This window comes from Dipodomys spectabilis, unplaced genomic scaffold (genome assembly GCF_019054845.1).
Source record: "Dipodomys spectabilis isolate Male_0828 unplaced genomic scaffold, ASM1905484v1 ptg000319l, whole genome shotgun sequence".
In the NCBI taxonomy this organism is placed as follows: domain Eukaryota; kingdom Metazoa; phylum Chordata; class Mammalia; order Rodentia; family Heteromyidae; genus Dipodomys; species Dipodomys spectabilis.
This window is the reverse complement of record NW_024870996.1, coordinates 2,712,193-2,730,313: the sequence shown is the minus strand read 5'-3', so window position 1 is coordinate 2,730,313 and position 18,121 is coordinate 2,712,193. Positions and strand designations below refer to the sequence as shown.

The 18,121-nt window shown below is 35.5% G+C and overlaps 2 protein-coding genes across 2 annotated transcripts in view; both read right to left on the bottom strand.

Annotated features, from left to right (window-relative positions):
- Window positions 1-3,257: 3,257 nt before the first annotated feature.
- Window positions 3,258-9,422, bottom strand: LOC122128005 (gametocyte-specific factor 1-like). Its single transcript, XM_042702308.1, has 6 exons — window positions 9,391-9,422; window positions 8,089-8,096; window positions 7,626-7,726; window positions 4,606-4,732; window positions 4,026-4,061; window positions 3,258-3,313 (listed from the first exon to the last, which is right to left on the bottom strand). The coding sequence occupies exons 1-6, from the start codon at window positions 9,420-9,422 to the stop codon at window positions 3,258-3,260; spliced, it is 360 nt and encodes a 119-aa protein (XP_042558242.1).
- A 1,810-nt stretch (window positions 9,423-11,232) lies between these two features.
- LOC122128003 (gametocyte-specific factor 1-like) overlaps window positions 11,233-18,121 on the bottom strand; it is a 29,049-nt gene continuing 22,160 nt past the window's right edge. The window contains exon 6 of the mRNA XM_042702307.1: window positions 11,233-11,371. Within this exon, the coding sequence (XP_042558241.1) occupies window positions 11,233-11,371 (139 nt within the window). The remainder of the gene's footprint in view (window positions 11,372-18,121) is intronic.

Genomic DNA, 18,121 nt, shown 5'->3' with positions numbered 1-18,121 from the left:
CTGCCTCAACACATTCAAACTTCATTGAACATTTGAAATGTGAACCTACTCAATCTATTAATTCAGCGTTTTTTTTACAATTCTTCAAAATTTACTCTAATATCACCCATTCAGGCTCAGCCAGGCCTTGACACAGTTTCTGACTAGGTCCTTTGCAATATATTCATGGATGTATCATGCATCCAGGAAAATAGGAAGCAATACTTCACGTGGTTGTACAGAAAAGAAAATCCAGAGTAGTTTTACTATATAATGTTATTGCAATGAACTTAAGCCAACACTCCATTTCAATATTTGTGAACGGCTGCATAAAAACAAATCACAAGGAGTGATTGTTTTATGAGATATATCCTACCAATGGATACATGCTTTATGGACGCAAGTAAAATATGAAGGGATACCATGCAAATACCTTCAGTACAATTACAAGAAATATTCCATGGCTCAAACATATAAACGGCTTTTCCATTCTTATTTGTGTACAAAACAAATTGTATTGTGAAGTCATAAGTACATCGTGACGTTGTATCAGCTAAATATATTCAGCAGTTCAGAAAAATAGTTAACCTTTAAGACACATATGCATGTCACCTCTCAGTAATATTGGACTCTCAGAAATATTGGACTTTGAAATGAACATAGAAAATTTCCATTAACTTAGCGTAACATTCCGACATTAACACTGCTTTCTCAAATATGTATGGTTATGAGAATTATATGCCAGAGACATACCAATATTTGGAAAATATCTCTTGGATCAAGCACAGGGCAAGAAGCTTGAATATCAATGGACCAAGCAAAGATTCAATATTCATTGACAAAAAAGACACATAAAAAAATCCATGATAACCTGTATTTAAATAAAATCAGAAACTGAAGGCAGAAAAAATACCCTCACTTTTCAATTTCAAGAAAACATAATAATGTGTGCAGCATCTACTTATGGGTATTGAAACAGAGTAGGAAAAAATGAACACGATTTCAGTTTGTACACACACATCACAAAATTTCCACCCATAAATGGACAGGTAACAGACATATCTGATCACAAACACAGCTCACACACACACACACACACACACACACACACACACACACACACACACACACACACCTACACACACACATATATATAATAGCAAAGCTAGGGTTGGATAATTCTTGAAGAGCTACATCAACAAGTAGGATGGTGTTCTACACTCACAGATTCAAGAATTTACAGGTTCTTTAGTATTATCTACATTTTAGATGCTAGAAAAATTATGATTCCATAAGCAAGACATATTTGCATAAGGGAACAGTATGAGTAATCCCAGTAGAATATATTAAGTGTTCTACGAACCAATGAAGTAAGTAAATACCACTGTCTCATCAAACATTACTTTCTGAAATTCAGAGGGTAAATAAATTATATTATACATCGGGAATGAATAAAATCTAACTTGCTCCAAAGGAAAAAATTCAGTTTGTGGAAATACCAGTGAGTATGGGGCATTGTTGATGAATATTGCATTACATTCCTATTTTTGGTTATTGTTCTTGCTCGTCATTGGGCTTGAACTTTAGGCTTGGGCAAGGTCCCTGAGCTCCTTAAAGCTCTACTGTTCTACCACTTGAGCTACAGAGACGCTTCCAGTTTTGAGGTGGTTAATTGGTGATGAGAGTGTGACAAATATTCCTGAGATCTGATCCTCAGATCTCAGCCTCCGACAGGTCCCTAAGCAACCTGTACCAGGCTTTTTTTCTCTGTTATCCAGACTGTGCTGATGATTTTTGAGCTTGTCTGTTCCCAACATTTATGCACACTACTTGTCTACGAGTAACCATAGTTTTCCTTAAGTAGAATACATTCTATAGTATTCAATTTTGAGGGGATTAATTGCCAGAAATGAATCTGCAAAATATCCTTCATTAATCGATAATTAGATCCTTATGGGTCAAACATGTGAGATGCTAGAATTAACATTATTATCTGGCCTGCCTCAAGAATGTTATGCCACCCCAAAAATTGTTTTCCACGACATTTTCATTTTCCTCTGCGTGACAGAGGATGAGAAACTCCTTAACCCCAAGAATAAATGTATTGGGTTGATCAAATACTAATTGATCTGTTCAGTTTGTAAACAGGAATTTTAGTCTCTGCTATAATCTTTATGAATTAGCAAATTGTCACCAGATGTAAGGGTGCATTTATCTATTACTATTATTCCTACTCAGCCCTTTTTCACTATATAAACTGCCAATGCATCCTTCACCTAATATTGTAACATGTTTGACATACAACAGATATTTGAATATACTAATAATTAGTATTCTTACTACCATTTCACAGGAAGAGTATATGAGGCCTGACTGTGAGGACAGGCTCACATAAATTCACCTTGGTCTTATGTTGAATAAGCTTTTCGGCGGGAGGTCCAGTCATGGGGCCTGAATTCTGGCCCCGGACGATGTCCCTCAACTCTTCCGCCTAAGGCTAGCACTCTACCACTTGAGCCACAGCACCACTTCTTGCTTTTTTCCCTTTTGCTTATGTGGTGCTGGGGAATCAAAACCAGGCCTCATGCATGCAAGGCAAGCTCGCTACCACTGAGCCACCTTCCCAGACATTGTTGTTGTTGTTTTTTTCTAGACTGATCAGAGATGAAAATTCTTAACATTATCAATACATCTAGAATATATTGTCTCACAAAAAGGAAGAGGTCTCATATTGGCAAGCAAGACAAATTACATGATTCCAAATTAAGTAAATGCTTATGAAGAATTCCAAGAAAACCCAATTACTGTTCACTTTTTCCTCTATTTGCCATCTTACCATGTCAGAGAGACTTGATGTGTTCAAATTCCATAAAATCAAGAATATAACTTATTTTATGACTCTAGAAGGACAAGTTCATTATAGTAATTAAAATTCTTTAAACAATCTCATAAATACTCCCTGAGATATCATAACTTTTATAGTTACACCTCTAATTTTGAATTTCCAATCTATACCATATCTAATGTGTATTTATACTTTAAACATCAATGTGAAATTTGAAATCCATGTATGTATTGCTGTTAAAAATAGCTCTAAATACATTTTATTAATATGTATCTTTGTAAAGTGAAAATTGTAAATCATCTCAAGAATCCCTCAAATATCTTATACTAATTTATGGAGAAAATTTAAATCAGATAGCCATTCCTATAATGTTCATTAATGAATTTCAGAAGGAAGACATAGTAACCCACCCATAAGTCTGTAATTTTATCAATTACCAACTGAAGATACTGCCATTTACACTATAATAATTGATGTAATGGGTGAATCCTGAAAACATGAAAATGGTTATAAAAAGATTGGCCCAACATAATACTGTTATCTATGGCTTCCCTGATTTAAATTTATTAAAAGAGAATGAGGAGAATATTCAGATAAGGTAATCTGATTTGAAGTATTTGGGTGATTGCATTTTGTATCAGTCCTAGTGAAACTGTATTTGATTTTGCCACCTATCACAGGTTCACCAGTTCAGAGAGCAATCCAAAACTTCCTTTGTAGTGAGCAAAATATATGGTTATATAGAAGAGCAAGTTTTTTATTCATTTATCCTATTTCTTTACTTTGAATTTTATTTTATTTTTTTTTTTTTTTTTTAATTTAATTTTATTTGTGAACATACTGTACAGAGGAGTTACAGTTACATGGGCAGGATAATGTGTACATTTCTTACCAAGCATTGCAGCCTCCTCCTTTGTTTATCCTTCACATCCCTTCCCAGCCTCCCCCCTCCCCCCCTAATCCCAATCCTTCTCCTTCCTCCCTCCCCCCAGCCCCCCCCCCCACCAACATTGTAAAGTTCGTTTTGGACATGACAACTTGTACTTCTCATTGTTGCAACAGGTCCACCTGTATCCTTAAACAACTGGTTTTTCCCCATCTCCTCCACAAGTTATACTGACATTTTGAATTTTAAAAGACAATAGTACATCAGAAGAAAACCATTTTCTTTACCTGTTGTTGCCAGATGATTTGATTGTGCCCCAAACAAAACTTGGGCTAGGATCTTCCAAGGATTCTGCGAAAGGGAGAATTACATACTTGACTGAGGTGCTAGAATAGATTGGCTCTAACATTATACATTGATAAAGAAGAACAACAAGGTTGTTGTCCCTAAGAGACTCCCAAGAAACTTTTAGCTGGATAATAAAGATTGAAATGTATGAATTCTTACCCATGTGCAACAACATATCATTTAAATGTTTGACATGGTTTTTAATCAGTTAAGAATGCATATTTTCATATATGTTATTGATATTAGCATACAAGACAATCAAAATTGAACAAAGAATTTTTAATTTCACTACTAAGGGAAGAAATGATACAACAGTACAAAGTAAGTTGAGAGTAAATAATGGAAAATGCAGGAAGTTCAACAAGCTTTTTACCTTTATCCCAGTCTTCCTCAGAGGACACACATTGCCATGTACTTTCAGAACTCTTGGATTGTTTCTCATTCCATATGATGTTATCTACAAACAAAGAGAAAACTAGCATCACAATAGGATGCAGGTGCAAAGGGCCTACACTGATTTGGATTGTATTTTAATTATCAAGCTTACCTACATCATCTTCAAGGGAAGTTTTGTCTATACAAGTTGCAATATGTTCAGTGAGTTGATCTCGTGGAACCAGGTGTCGAGCATTAAAGGGACAAGTAGCCAATTTGGCAGCAATATCAGGATGATTCTGTATAACAAATGTTCAAATATGAAGAAACATTTTCAAATTTTCACTTTTTAGATTACTTTGTTCAGGATATCTACCATAGGCTTGACACCATGGTATAGGTACTGTGCTAGTACATTCTTTTTTTAATACATTTTTTTTATTGTAAAGATACTGTACAGAGGGATTAGAGCTATATGAATAATGTGGTGAGTACATTTCCTATGGAGTATTGTTACTCCCTCCACTTTTTTCCCCCTAAGATCTCTTCCCTCCTCATCTCCCCAACTCCTCTCCTCTACACATCACCCACACAGCTAAAGTTGTAAAGTTCATTTTCAACATAGTGCCTTGTATATTTCATTGTTACAGTGGGTCAACCTGCATCCCAAACTGTATGGAGGTTCATCAAAAGACTCTACATTGAGCTTCTCTATGATCAAACAATCCCTATTTTGCTCATTTACCCAAATGAATACAAGACCATACTAAAAATACACCATTATTTGTCATAGCTAAGATATGGAACAAACCCAGAAGCCCCCCAGTAGATGAGTGGATTAAGTAAATGTGGTAAATACATGCAAAATGGAATTCTATGCCTCTATCTATCAGAAAGAATGATATTGCTCAATTTGTTGGAAATGGAAAGACTCAGAAAAAATTACATTAATTGAAGTAAGCCAGGCTCAAAGAAACATAGGTCCATTGTTTCCCTTATTTGGAAAAAAACTAGTGTACATTTAGGATAAGCAGAAATGTTCAAAAGTGATGTACAGAGGCTTAAAAAAATGAACTCTGCAATTAAAGAGAGGGTTAAGGCAGGGGTAGAGTATAGTTGAGAGGTTGGAATGAAGGTCAGAAAGAAGTACATTGCGCCATTTGTTAGGAAATGGAAAGACTTGGAAAAAATATTAAGTTAAGTAAGCCAGGCCCAAATAAACATAGGCCCCATAGTTTCCTCAATTTTCAATAATGAGTATATATCTGCGATAAGCAGCAAAGATCAGATAAGATGATGTTAAGCGAAAGGGACCCAAGGTTAGGGACAAAGGTTTTTAATTTTCCTCCTTGGTATTGTTTCTAACCTATTTAAAAGAGACCATGTGCTTTTTTTTGTTGTTTTGTATGTCCCTCCCCCATGGTATAATCCCTGAGTTCACTGTATTGAATGTTGGTTTAATTTCAGTAGGGTTAGAGAAATAACAAAATGTTTATATAACTTGACCCATTACCACAATCAGATGTACAGGACATTATTTTGAAATGCAAACTTTACAATTTCGGCAGAGGTGGAGATGGGACTGAGGGGATGTCTTTGAAGAGTTGGGGGGGGGGATAGTAGCAGAAAAATAAAGGAGGAGGAAACAATTTTGGATAAGAAATGCACTCATTAATTTTAACCTTTCTGTACAATATTTTCACAGTAAAACTTTATATAAAATATGCTATGTCAAAAATGAACTTTATCATTTAAGCAGGGTGGGAGGGGGGTAAATGTAATTCTGGAGGTGGGGGAAGGGATGGCAGTGGAAACTCAACGGAGGAGGCAACAATGTTTGATAAGAAAAATACTCATTATCTTAATCCTGTAACTGTAACCTCTCTGTAAAGTATTTTCACACTAAAAACTTATTTAAAAAAGATGATAAATCAAATAAGATAGGTATACAAGTGCTTATTTTTCCCTTCTTGGTATTGTTTTTAACATATTTTTAATGAACTATTTGATTTTTTTCCCTTTGGTCTGTTCCTCCACATGGTAGAACCCCTGTTTTCAATGTATTTGATTCTAGTGCACTGCATTGTGTATATATTTATCTAATTTGGGGAGGGGAAGGTAAAAAATAAAAAAAACTAGTGCATCCGTTTGCAAAGGGCTAGACTTCTACAATTTTCATAGAACTTCTTCTATTCTCATTTGATAGGGGAGATAAGAAGGTTTATGACTCTCCTGCATGGGCTGGCATTAAAAAAATGATACAGTGATATCAAACTCTCAGGTTGATATTTTTTCTTTAATGAGGAAATAGGGCCAAGACACCCATAAATTCTATGTGGAACTTTAGAAATGCACATAAGTGTTCAATTTTGGCCTATGTTTACTCAAATATGGGTTATTTATATAAAATTTACAAATGCATATATAGGGTGATTGAAAACATATTTGAAAATATCCAAAATGGAGGGTCATCACATGTGTCTTCTTTACAAACAAAATAGCAGAAACTATGAATTTCCTACAGCTCTGAAAGTTATTGTAGCAGTGCTACATGAAGAAGAAAAGTAATTTTCTGCCCACAGTTCAGTGAAGCTTCAAATATTGTGTAATTTTTGATGAAAATAAGAGCAAGTTTGTAATAAATACCTTCAATATAGAAAATAGACACAATGCATCTTCCATTTTATGTTTATAAACATGGCATGAAAAGTCAAGTACTCAAACTGAATTCTAGACCATAAAATACAGCGGTTGTTTTAAGAAAATAATTGAAGAATAACTTCATTTACATTTTTTACATTAGGCAATGGGGAGGAAAACGAAACCACCTCTAATATTTGTGAGGTATGTAAAGTTCTCTGTATGTTATTTTCACAATAAAAAGACAGAAAAAAAGAAATATGGCACACAGAGTTAGACATAATTACCAACACAAAACATTTGCCTTTGTTCTGCTTTGAATAGAGATCTAGAAATATGTCTCTAGAAATAAATTGGATTAGGATTGTCTTACTTTCCATTACATGCTGCAGAGATTTCAGAAGAAATACAAAAATCTCACTATGGTATTTATGCCTACATTCTCTCACATTTTCACATATATTTCCTACAATTTATTATAAAAACAATACTCCAATTTATCCATGAACTAAAGAAATTATGTAATATCAACATGTTCCAGTGAAACATTACCTCTTTGCATTTCACAAGATGGTATGGGAACCTGCATGATCTGATTTTGTGATTTTTATCATAGGGACACTGCAACAACCTCTCAGGATCCACTGATTCCTCTGAAAGAGAACAAATACCTCGGGAAAATCAATATGTTGGAGAACATACAAGTCTTCAATGTTGCTTCCATTATTAACTATACCTTAACTCAGGAATCCTCATTTGGGGCATATAGATTCAAAATATGACAAAGAGTATTACTCTGGAATTCAACTTCTGATGTATTCTCAGTTCCTATTAGTTAGTTCTTAATTTTTATTATGAAAAATATTTATTCTAGTTGAAAAAATATTAATTTGAGTCAAAAGGAGCTCTTAGCATCTTTTATCTTCAGAAAGCAAACATCCATTGAGCGCCCTTGATTTAATTACTTTCTTACATTTCAATCTAGAATGTGCCCATAATTTATATTCTTTTTCACCTTTCAATCTAGAACATCAAAAGTCAAAGTTATAATTATCAAAATGTCTAAAGTTTCAGATTTATATCATGACGAATCCTACTATCCTATTCTCTCAGTTCTTGTCAATATACTTTCTGTGATTCCAAACAAGAAAAAAAAAATAGCATGAACTAGACCATTTAAAATAACTTTCCAAAACAAATGCTTAAACATGTTTACCTTTTTCCATTGTGACAGACAGATATATATAAGCAATTCCTGCGGATAAAAAAAAAAACAATTCTCTGAGAGAAAACAAGACTAAATACTCCAAAACCACATGTCTTACATGTTGTGATTTTTGCCGTTGATACGAAAAACAACTGGGTAGAACCTATTCATCTCTAATACTTTTTTTTGCTAGACACACTTGTATTGAAGTATATTGATAACTGTTTACTTCACAAATTATGGTCACTTATAATAAGCTATAGAAATGTATAACCTTTGAAGTCAAAATTAATTTCATATTTTTCATACATTTTTCTTCAACATACAAAAACAGAGGATAATGCATCATGACAACTTTTAAGCGAATGGGGAAAAGGTTTTCTAAGTTATTGGTGTCTGAATTAACAAATTCCAAATTCCATTTTACAACCATCTAATACCTATTGAAAATAGGCACTTGTCTGAAGGAGGATTTTCCTTTTTCATAGATATATCGTGATTCCTATTCAGATTATAAGATCAGTATGGAGTATTATTCAGGTAACTGATTCTTAGAGAATATATGCATCACAAAGCAAAGGAATAATTGAGACTAGTAAGAGTCAAAGTTTGAGATGGGTGCTGTCATTCAATAGGTAGTAAATTTTAGTAGTACAGTGTCTAGTGGCCATGAAGCAGAGCCAGAAGACATTACACTATGACTAACTCACATAAAAGTGACAGTAATAAAAGTAAATTTTAAATACCCCAAAATGGAAATATGTATTTTCTTAAGTCTAAGGAAGTAAAGAATTTTCATTTTTTTACCAATGAAATAATACTGCCTAGTTGGAGAAAACTATAAGAAATACATTTGGGATGTCAGCGAGAAATGTCTCAGTCACATACAAAAAGATGATTTACATGACTATGTCGTGGAAGTCGGAAAACAAATCTAGGGACTGTTACCTGTCTCCTTCAGTTAACTGGATTCTCGAAACCAGTCAGGATGTCTTCCTCCCCACGTCAGACGATGTCCCACTAGTAGGTTTTCCACAGCAACATCTACTTCTCTATAATGACTTCTCTACATGGGGCCAACGCTATTGTGATGTAGTTCCTTAATCTCACTTCCGTTTTACCAACTGATGGCATTCAGCCATACTTCCGCATATGACAACGCAAGTGCTGACTTCCGGCTTGAACCCGGAAGACAATGTCCCATTTCTTCGTGGTATGAATTGTTGTACTCCAATTCAGTATAATAGAAATGTCTGAGTATTCAGTAGAGCACTAATGTGAACGGATATGTCACAATTTTTATCTTCACACCAACTACTGGTTCTGGGTAAATTGTCCTGCCCACACATCTGTAAACTTACTATGGCTTATATAGCCACAATAAGTCATTCTTTATGTATTATTCTTTCCTTGTTAAGTTTCTTTACAAATCAATATTTTTATTAGGAGACAGTTTCACAAAAAGACTCTTAGAGAAATTAATCACCTTCTGCCAAAAACGTTCCTTAGCCTTCCTTGTAGATAACATGGATCTTTGTACATATTTCTTTTAGTTCACATTTTTGATTAAAATTAATTTAAAGTAACATTGATGTTTTCTCGGATTTCACAAAGCAAATAGTCACAAATATTAAATGAAAACAGCAAGAGAAAAACAAGTTCCCAGATGAATTTCTTCATTTATATACCATATATTTCACTTACAAAAATATTAATGTTACTAAATACTATACAATAAACTATAAAAGCTATACAAAAATCCATGTGAATGTATGGCTTTAGGAATGCCTTTGCATTATTTAATCACCAAAACATAAACTACATGCAAATTTCCTGCATTATAACTTTCAATTACAGAATTAGCAACTCAAGAATCTATTGACAGGTTTATGTAGAACAACATAAATTCAGTTAGATTTTAATAAAATAGGAAGCTATTATGCCAGGTTTTGAAAAGTTGTATTGAAGCGTTTCTGATATATAAAAGGTGGTACAACATATATGATACATATTATGTAGATTTTGTATCATCATTTTTCATAAACACCAAGTCATTTTATTTAAAAATATGCCAAAGAGTTTTTGTTATACCCTAAGGAAGCTTTGAGCATTTTGTATAACGTACTGGCAAGGATCTTCATTAACAAGTAGACAATTGGTGCCAGGGTCTTACAACTCTAATCCTAGATTTGTATTGCAGTCCAAAATACAGGAAAACCCAGTGATTCAACTCCAATTGCTTAACAAACCCAAGAGTGCACTATCCTAAAATAAGTATGTATAGGAACAAACTAGCGTAAATTAAACTATTTGATGATATAATAATGAGGCCAGGATGTTTTTGGTCTATAAATTTGTCTGTTTTGAATAGTTATTTTTTTGTTTTGTTTTGTTTTGTTTTTTTTTGCGTCCGGTCGTGAGGCCTGAACTCTGGGTCTGGGAGCTGTCCCTCAGCTCTTCAGCTCAAGGCTAGCGCTCTACCACTTGAGCCACAGCGCCACTTCCGGCTTTTTTCTTTTTGCTTATGTGGTGCTGAGGAATCGAACCCAGGGGCCTCGAGCATGCAAGGCAAGTGAACTACCAGTGAGCCACCTTCCCAGCCCCATGAATAGCTGTTTAATGATTCTGAGGAACTGAAACTTTTCAGTATTTCTATCGGTAGAAAAATATAAAAAATGATTTAAGATAATTGAAACAAGATCAGACACTGGTGGCTCATGCCTGTAATCCTAGCTATTCAGGAGGCTGAGATCTGAGGATGACGGTTCAAGGCAAACCTGGGCAGGAAAATCCGTGAGAGACTTATCTTCAATAAAGCACTAGAAAACTAGACGTGGCACTGTGGTTCCAGTGGTAGAGTGCTTGCCTTGAGCTGAGGAGCTTCTGTCAATTGAATCAAATTCTAAGACATTATCCCACTTCTTCTTATGCATGAATGAACTCCAATATATTTCAATTGTTTTTAAATTCAGTAAATTTGGTTTCTACATAGAATTCTTCCTGGTATTGGCCAGCACACACCCTGATGCTCATTGGCATGCTTTCTGTTAAGCCAGCAGGGTTTTCTCTGCCTTCCATATGTTCCAGTAGGCTAAAATACACAAGATACTTTTATTGAAAACTTGTATAAGTGCAAGTAATAGAAATAAATTTAGACATGAGGTCTGAAAGAATTAAGCACATTTTACAGATGGAGTAGACTTTGACTGGTTTTCTTGATAGAATTTGCCTAATGATAGTGTACCATTTTTAATTGTCATTATCATTAGGCAAATTCTATGAATGTAACTAGATATATATTGTAATCATATAACTGTGTATATAACTAGATATTATTTCTACTGAAGAAATAGTAAAAACTCACTGAATTTGTTTTCTAGTAATTGACATTCCAGCACTTATGAAAGTTTGCAATTTAAATTAAAACGTTTGGACCAAAAGTGCACACAGCCTTACCAAAAGGGAAAATGAATTAATGAACCATTTCCTTTGTGGCAATACTAGACTCAGAATTACAGGGAGCTATGTGATACATTGTCCCAAACTCGATCCTCAACAATCACCATTTTCTGAGGAAAACATCCATGAACTGATTTATGTTAGAGAAATTATGTTCCCTCTAAAATGGAGACATGCAAATAATTCTCAATGAATATACTGACATTCAGTTTCTTGTGAGGTAGTTTTGTGCCTGGACAATAGTATTGCACATACTCACAAAATATAGTCATTGATAGTTCCTCTACTGATGATACATAGGCTCCTATTTTCCTGCAATGAACCCTTTTGGAAAATGGAGAAATTTACAAGCAAGGATTTGTTTCCTTATCTACATTTATTACTGTATGAAAGGGCAGAAATAGTCTCCTCTATTTTCAGAAATTTTCACTATAATATGCCTTGTGACAGTTTGCTCCTTCCTACATTGATTCCTTGAGACTTTTACAGTCTCTACTATATCCAATATGAATAGAAAATATTGAGATTCACACATAGACTCTCTTCACCAGGATTTCAAGTAAATATTCGTGTTGAATCAATCACAAGAATTGTATTTACATTCAAATGTTTCTGCAAAGAATGCACATAATGTTTTACATCATTCATTACCAAAATTACTGCTGTCTAAATATGTACATCGTCAGATACAACCTGCTTTCAAAACCACCATATATGTTGACCTTCTTCTGAATTCACATTTCTAACCTACATCCTCACTATAGTTCCAACTTTTTTCCAAAGATTAATCCTCATAAAATGTGCTTAAACCATCAGCCTAACTTACATCAGGAATGTTTTTAGTGTATTATTCATTCATGTGCAATACTGTCTGAAAATAAAATGCGTTTTCAGAAAGAAAGATAAATAATACCGGCTTGTATGAACAAGGAAATACCTTCTGGGGAAAACAAATATTAATGATTGCACTATTGTGTAAACTAATTGCTAAAATTTGTATGAATATTTTTATTGTGTTTATGGCATATCAGTATCTGCAAAATGTAAAGTTCTTAGATGGCTTAGCCTCAATCCCAATGTAGAAGATTTTAGATTATAGTAGAAGATTTTAATTTATCTTGGCTCAAGTAAGAAAATTTATCACATCAATTATTCTAAAATTCTCATGAAATCCAGGTGCCAGCTTTTCTACTGAATGAGGTCAGAGGATTGCAGTTCAAAGGCATCCAATGCAGGAAAACACATGTGACTCAATTCCAATAACCTTCTATAACACCCAAAGTTGCACTATGCCTCAAGTAGTGACGGGATCTTCTGCAGTGAGTGCAGGGATACAGTTTAATATCCAAAACCACCAAAAAATTCTCTCAGAAAGAAGCATTTTTGAAATTGCATTCTTGCAACATAATATCATAGCCATATTCCTGTTGCATTCTGAAAGACATAGAATGATAGCTTTCCTTGACTCTCTTTCTCCTTCATATTTCTTGCCATTTGTTTGTGCTGGCATGTTTTCTTAATAATCAATAAACAATTTCAATTTGTTAATTATGCTTTTATTACTATGGGTGTTCAAATGTCAATGTATTGGCACTGATGACGCTCACATCATATGAAGCATAGAGAATATCTGAAAGGGAAATTTGAAATATTAATATAGATGCTTGGATTCAAATTTATTGCTGTTATTACATTGTCGAATTCATTGTTTCATACTACAATCAGTCACACAACGTTTGTGTCCCTTTCGTCAATTTATTTTGAACCAAACCGATTTGAACTCAAAGAATTTCATGACTTCTAGTAGCATCCAGAGTAAATAAAACTTTAGGCCCTATTATGTTTTATTACCGTCATTTGACAATTCTCATAAAAGGAGTCTCTATTGAATGTTTATCACCATTCATTCCTTTGGACCCTAAACTATGTTAAAACTTATTTTGTTTTTCTTGCTCTGAGACATACTACTATAGTACTGTACATTTACCACTGATTTTATTACTACACACAAAATAGAGGAAAGTAAAACAGTATTATAGATAGATAAACAAACAATAGTGAGAAGAAAGATATAATATCCATTTGGAGAATTTTGAAGAATACAGAAAATTACACCAAGGTGCATATTTTCTAATCCTAAGATAATTTTCAGGAAATTTCTTCTATAAAAGAATAGTAAAAGGGTGTTAAACCTGCTGGGTAGTTTGTGCCCTTATTATCTGTTTCAGTTGACACAAGCACAAGTTGATCTGAGAGTTGTGGCATCAGGAATTGAAATTGAGCAATCTTTGCCCTATCACATTAAGAGAGACCTATATCAAGGGAGGCACTCTAAAATGTGACAATTGTTGGTTAAAAACCCAACTAGTGGGGTTGTTTTCTTCCTTCTTATGTAAGGTATCCAGCTGTATTTTACTGACTCCGATTTACTTTAGAAGATACACAAGATATACCGATTTTGCCCACCTTCCTAACACTTTCTGTAGGTTTTCTCTTGGATGTTTCTAGGTTATGCAATAATGAACATATAATACCATTCTATCTCCACTTTCCCATGTCTATTATCGTCGTATTTTCTCAAAAATTCGTGGTATGTGCAACAGCATCAGAATGCTTCTCTTCCTACCAGTTTAGAATACTATAGTATCAAGCAAGCATAAATGCAAATGTTACTGATATTCATGTTATGGTTTTGAACACAAGAAATATTTATATGTCTTCTCTTTTGTGGTTCAGAATCACTACACATGTTTATTAGGAGTTTTGCTTCCAATTAAAACTGAGTTCTAAGTCCAGTTTTAAGGGTTAATTTCCCCAAAGTTTCTTTTTTGTTTGTTTAACAATTTTTATTATGGTATTCTTGTGCAAAATTTCATACCTAAGGAGTTCTGGGAAGATGGCGGAGGAGAAGCTAGAATCTGAACAAGCTCTTGCATTGAAAACAGTTTCAGAGTTCCAGTGAACAGTCCCAAGCCAGAGAATCACACCAAGTGTGCCATCACAGGACAGAGAGTTAGTCAAGAGGGGGGATGCCAAGCAGACACATCTGAGCAGCTGCCGCTGCCGTGGCAGGGTCGCGGCAGCGACCACCGCTGCGGGGGCATACCTGAGACACAGTCCAGGACGAAGGAGCCAGACGCAGCAGATGAGCGGATTCTACTCAACACCAGCAAGAAACAACAAGGAGCGGACAACTTCATCCTGCACTTTGCAGACCAGAGACGACCCAGGTTCCAAGACTCGGCATGAGTAGAAGCCCGACTTCCTCACTCCTTTTCAGGGAGCAGAGGAGGAAAGGCCACCCCTCCCCCTCAGCACCGGTGATCTCCATCTTGGATACCGACAAAGCTCGGAGGAGCGGCTAGCTCCAGCTCAGGCCTTGGAATAAAACGAGTCATTTAGCAGGTCACAAGAACTTAATGGTCAAGTGACCTCACAGACTCATTTCCATCCGGGGAAACGTCACCCAGCTCAGGCGCCAGCAATTGGAGTGGCTCTCCTCACCGGGTAACCAGAGCCAGAGGCTGCCCCTCCCTCTAGCCGCCACCACAATCAATTGAAAAACAGACACCCTGAGAATGGGTCCAGGCTGGGTGCTGTGAGTTTTTTTTCACAAAATAGCCCCAGGGAAAAGCTACTGTTTGTTGAAAGGCCTCAACTCTACCCAGAACCTAGCCCCATCACTGCATCCCCCTCTTGTGTGATTCTCAAAGCTGATCACCCTACCAGTAAACTAACCTGGGAGGGGGATCTCAAAATCTTGGGTAAAGCAGAGCATTTTTCTGCCTGTTCCAACAAACTGACTTAAGAAACCAATCAAGCCACAGGACCTCAACCTGACCAGAGACTCCAAACAGACTCTGGTTACAGACAAAAGGGAGATACAGGACTCTTCCCAGCCCTCCCCACCTCAAAAAAATCAAAGAACTTTTTTTTTTCTTCTTCTTTTCTTTTTTTCTTTTTTTGTTTTGTATTTTTTTCTCGTTATTTATTACCTTATATATATAAAAACATTTTTTTCCTTTTCTAAAAATTTTAATCTTTCATTTTTGCATCTTCTGAAAAAATAATTGTTTTCTAGTACCTTTGTTTTTTCTCATAAATTTTATTTTAGGTTATAACATGAATGTGTGTTTTCCTTTCTTTTCTTGTCTTCTTTCTCTTTTTCTTTCATTCTTAATTATCTTTTTGTTTTTTGTCTAGCTCTACTGAACTTCTGATCTTTTCTTCTCACTTTCCTATACTTTCCAGCTTTTCCTCTTTTGTTCTTCTATATGTGACTTAACTCTTGTCCTGCACATCCTCAGATAAACCCGTAGTTAAGTAGTAGACCCTATCCCCCATTGTGTACACACTTAATCCACAAACTTATTACTCAATTCAAAACCTCTGAGACTTAAATTCATTAATAGCAGTACTACCTCTTTATACCTATATAATATTTTAAGCATTTTTTTAAAGTTTTTCACATCTCCTCTATGTCCCTCCCTTTTTCTCAACATATTCACATTCCTCTCTAAATAGATGGTCTTTTAATCTCTATAATAACATTAATTTTTACGTTTCCATTTTTTTTCTGGTCTCTTTTCATTCCCCTTTCCCTTTCTTCTTTTTCTCTCTCTCTCTACTTGCATCCTACCCAACCTATTTCCTGCATTGTGATTAGGACATAGTTAACTCTCCCTGTGCCTCCCCACACCAATCTATTCCTACTTTTTACCCACATCTCTCCCTAACCCTAATAATTTCTGTTTTTCCAAATTCTTCTCTGCGGTTCCAAGTCCTTTAACATATAGTTGTTTGATGTCGAATAGATGTTTCTGTTGAACTAGATTGTATCTGTAGACTATTGACTGTACAAATGCAAACTTTGGTTGATGGTTGCCTTAAGATAGTGTTCTAGCACAAAACTGGTGCTATCTTCATCTCAAATGGGCAGAGTAAGCTGGAAAAACACAAGAAAAATGGCAAATTCGGGTATTTCAATTCCCAATCTTGTTAATCAGGGGTTAGAACAGATAATGAATAATCCAGAGGAGAGTTCCCAAATAGCTCTACAAACACTGCTGGCAAACATGATAAATGAGAAATTTGACAACGTACAAAGGACTCTGTATGAGCGTGATAGGGAGAGAGAGGAGGCATCCCAGAAGGTTATACAGGAATACCATAAGCGTGAGGAATCTACTCAAAAACTGATACAGGAGTTGCGTGAACAACTTGAGAATACTCAAAGAGAAAGGGAGGAATGGCGTGAGCAGGCTGAGAACATTCAAAGAGATCTGCAGGAATCCCACGAACGGGAGGAAGCTAATCAAAGAGTAATACAGGAATTGAGAGACCAGGTAGAGAACACAAAGATCACTAAAGGCATTCATGGAATCCATTAACAAAGAGCTGAAGGAAGTCAGGGAGACCACAAAGGGAATGCTGAATGGAACCCAACAGAAGGAATGGGAGCCCAAAGAAACCATAACCAATCAACTAAGTGATTTGAGGACAAACACTGAACACCAAATTAAGGAAGTAAAGAAATTCATACAAGACCTAAAACAGAGCTTCAACAAAGAACTTGAAGCCATCAAAGCTGACCAACTAGAAGGAAAAGAGATCAAAAACAAAGTAGAGAGTCTTGACAGCAGGTTAGACCATGCAGAAGATAGAATCTCAGGGATTGAAGACAGCCTAGATATTATAGAGAAAGAACATACAACCATCCAAGACAAGTCCAAGAAATATGATAGATCTATCCAACACCTGGAAGACACCATCAGAAGGCCTAATCTAAGGATAATGGGTGTAGAGGAGCACCTAGAAACAGAAGTTAATGGTCTAGGAAATTTGTTTAACAGGATCCTAGCAGAAAACTTCCCAACATGCAAAAAGATAGGCCTGTCCAGATACAAGAAGCCTTTAGAACCCCAAATAGACCAGACCAGAATAGGACATCCCACTGCCACATTATAATCCACACAGGATCAACTCAGAACAAGGAAAAGATCCTTAAAGCTGTCAAGGAGAAAAGGGTAATCACCTACAAAGGGAAACCAAATAGAATCACCTCAGATTTCTCAGCAGAGACAATCAAAGCATGAAGAGCCTGGAATGATGTATGCCATGCCCTAAAAACAAACAACTATCAACCAAGAATACTGTACCCAGCTAAACTCTCCTTCATAACTGAAGGCCAAATAAAAACCTTCCATACCAAAGAAAAGTTGAAACAATACATCTCCACCAAACCAGCCCTACAAAAGATTATTAAAGATGTCCTACACATAGAAAACCAACAAGACCGCAATAAAGGCCAAGAAACTGCACCCAAACTGAGAATCCAAGAACCATAGGAAGAACCCAGTTTTCGCAGCCCCCAAGAAGGTAG

Excerpts from the sequence above, each read along its gene's own strand:
- LOC122128005 (XM_042702308.1), bottom strand. The coding sequence starts at position 9,422 with ATGGCTGAATGCCATCAGTTGGTAAAACGGAA. Across the intron at positions 4,062-4,605 it reads TTCCCTTGAAGATGATGTAG|AATCCTTGGAAGATCCTAGC; the intron begins GTAAGCTTGATA and ends TCCCTTTCGCAG. Across the intron at positions 3,314-4,025 it reads TAGCCCAAGTTTTGTTTGGG|GATTCACCCATTACATCAAT; the intron begins GCACAATCAAAT and ends TCATGTTTTCAG.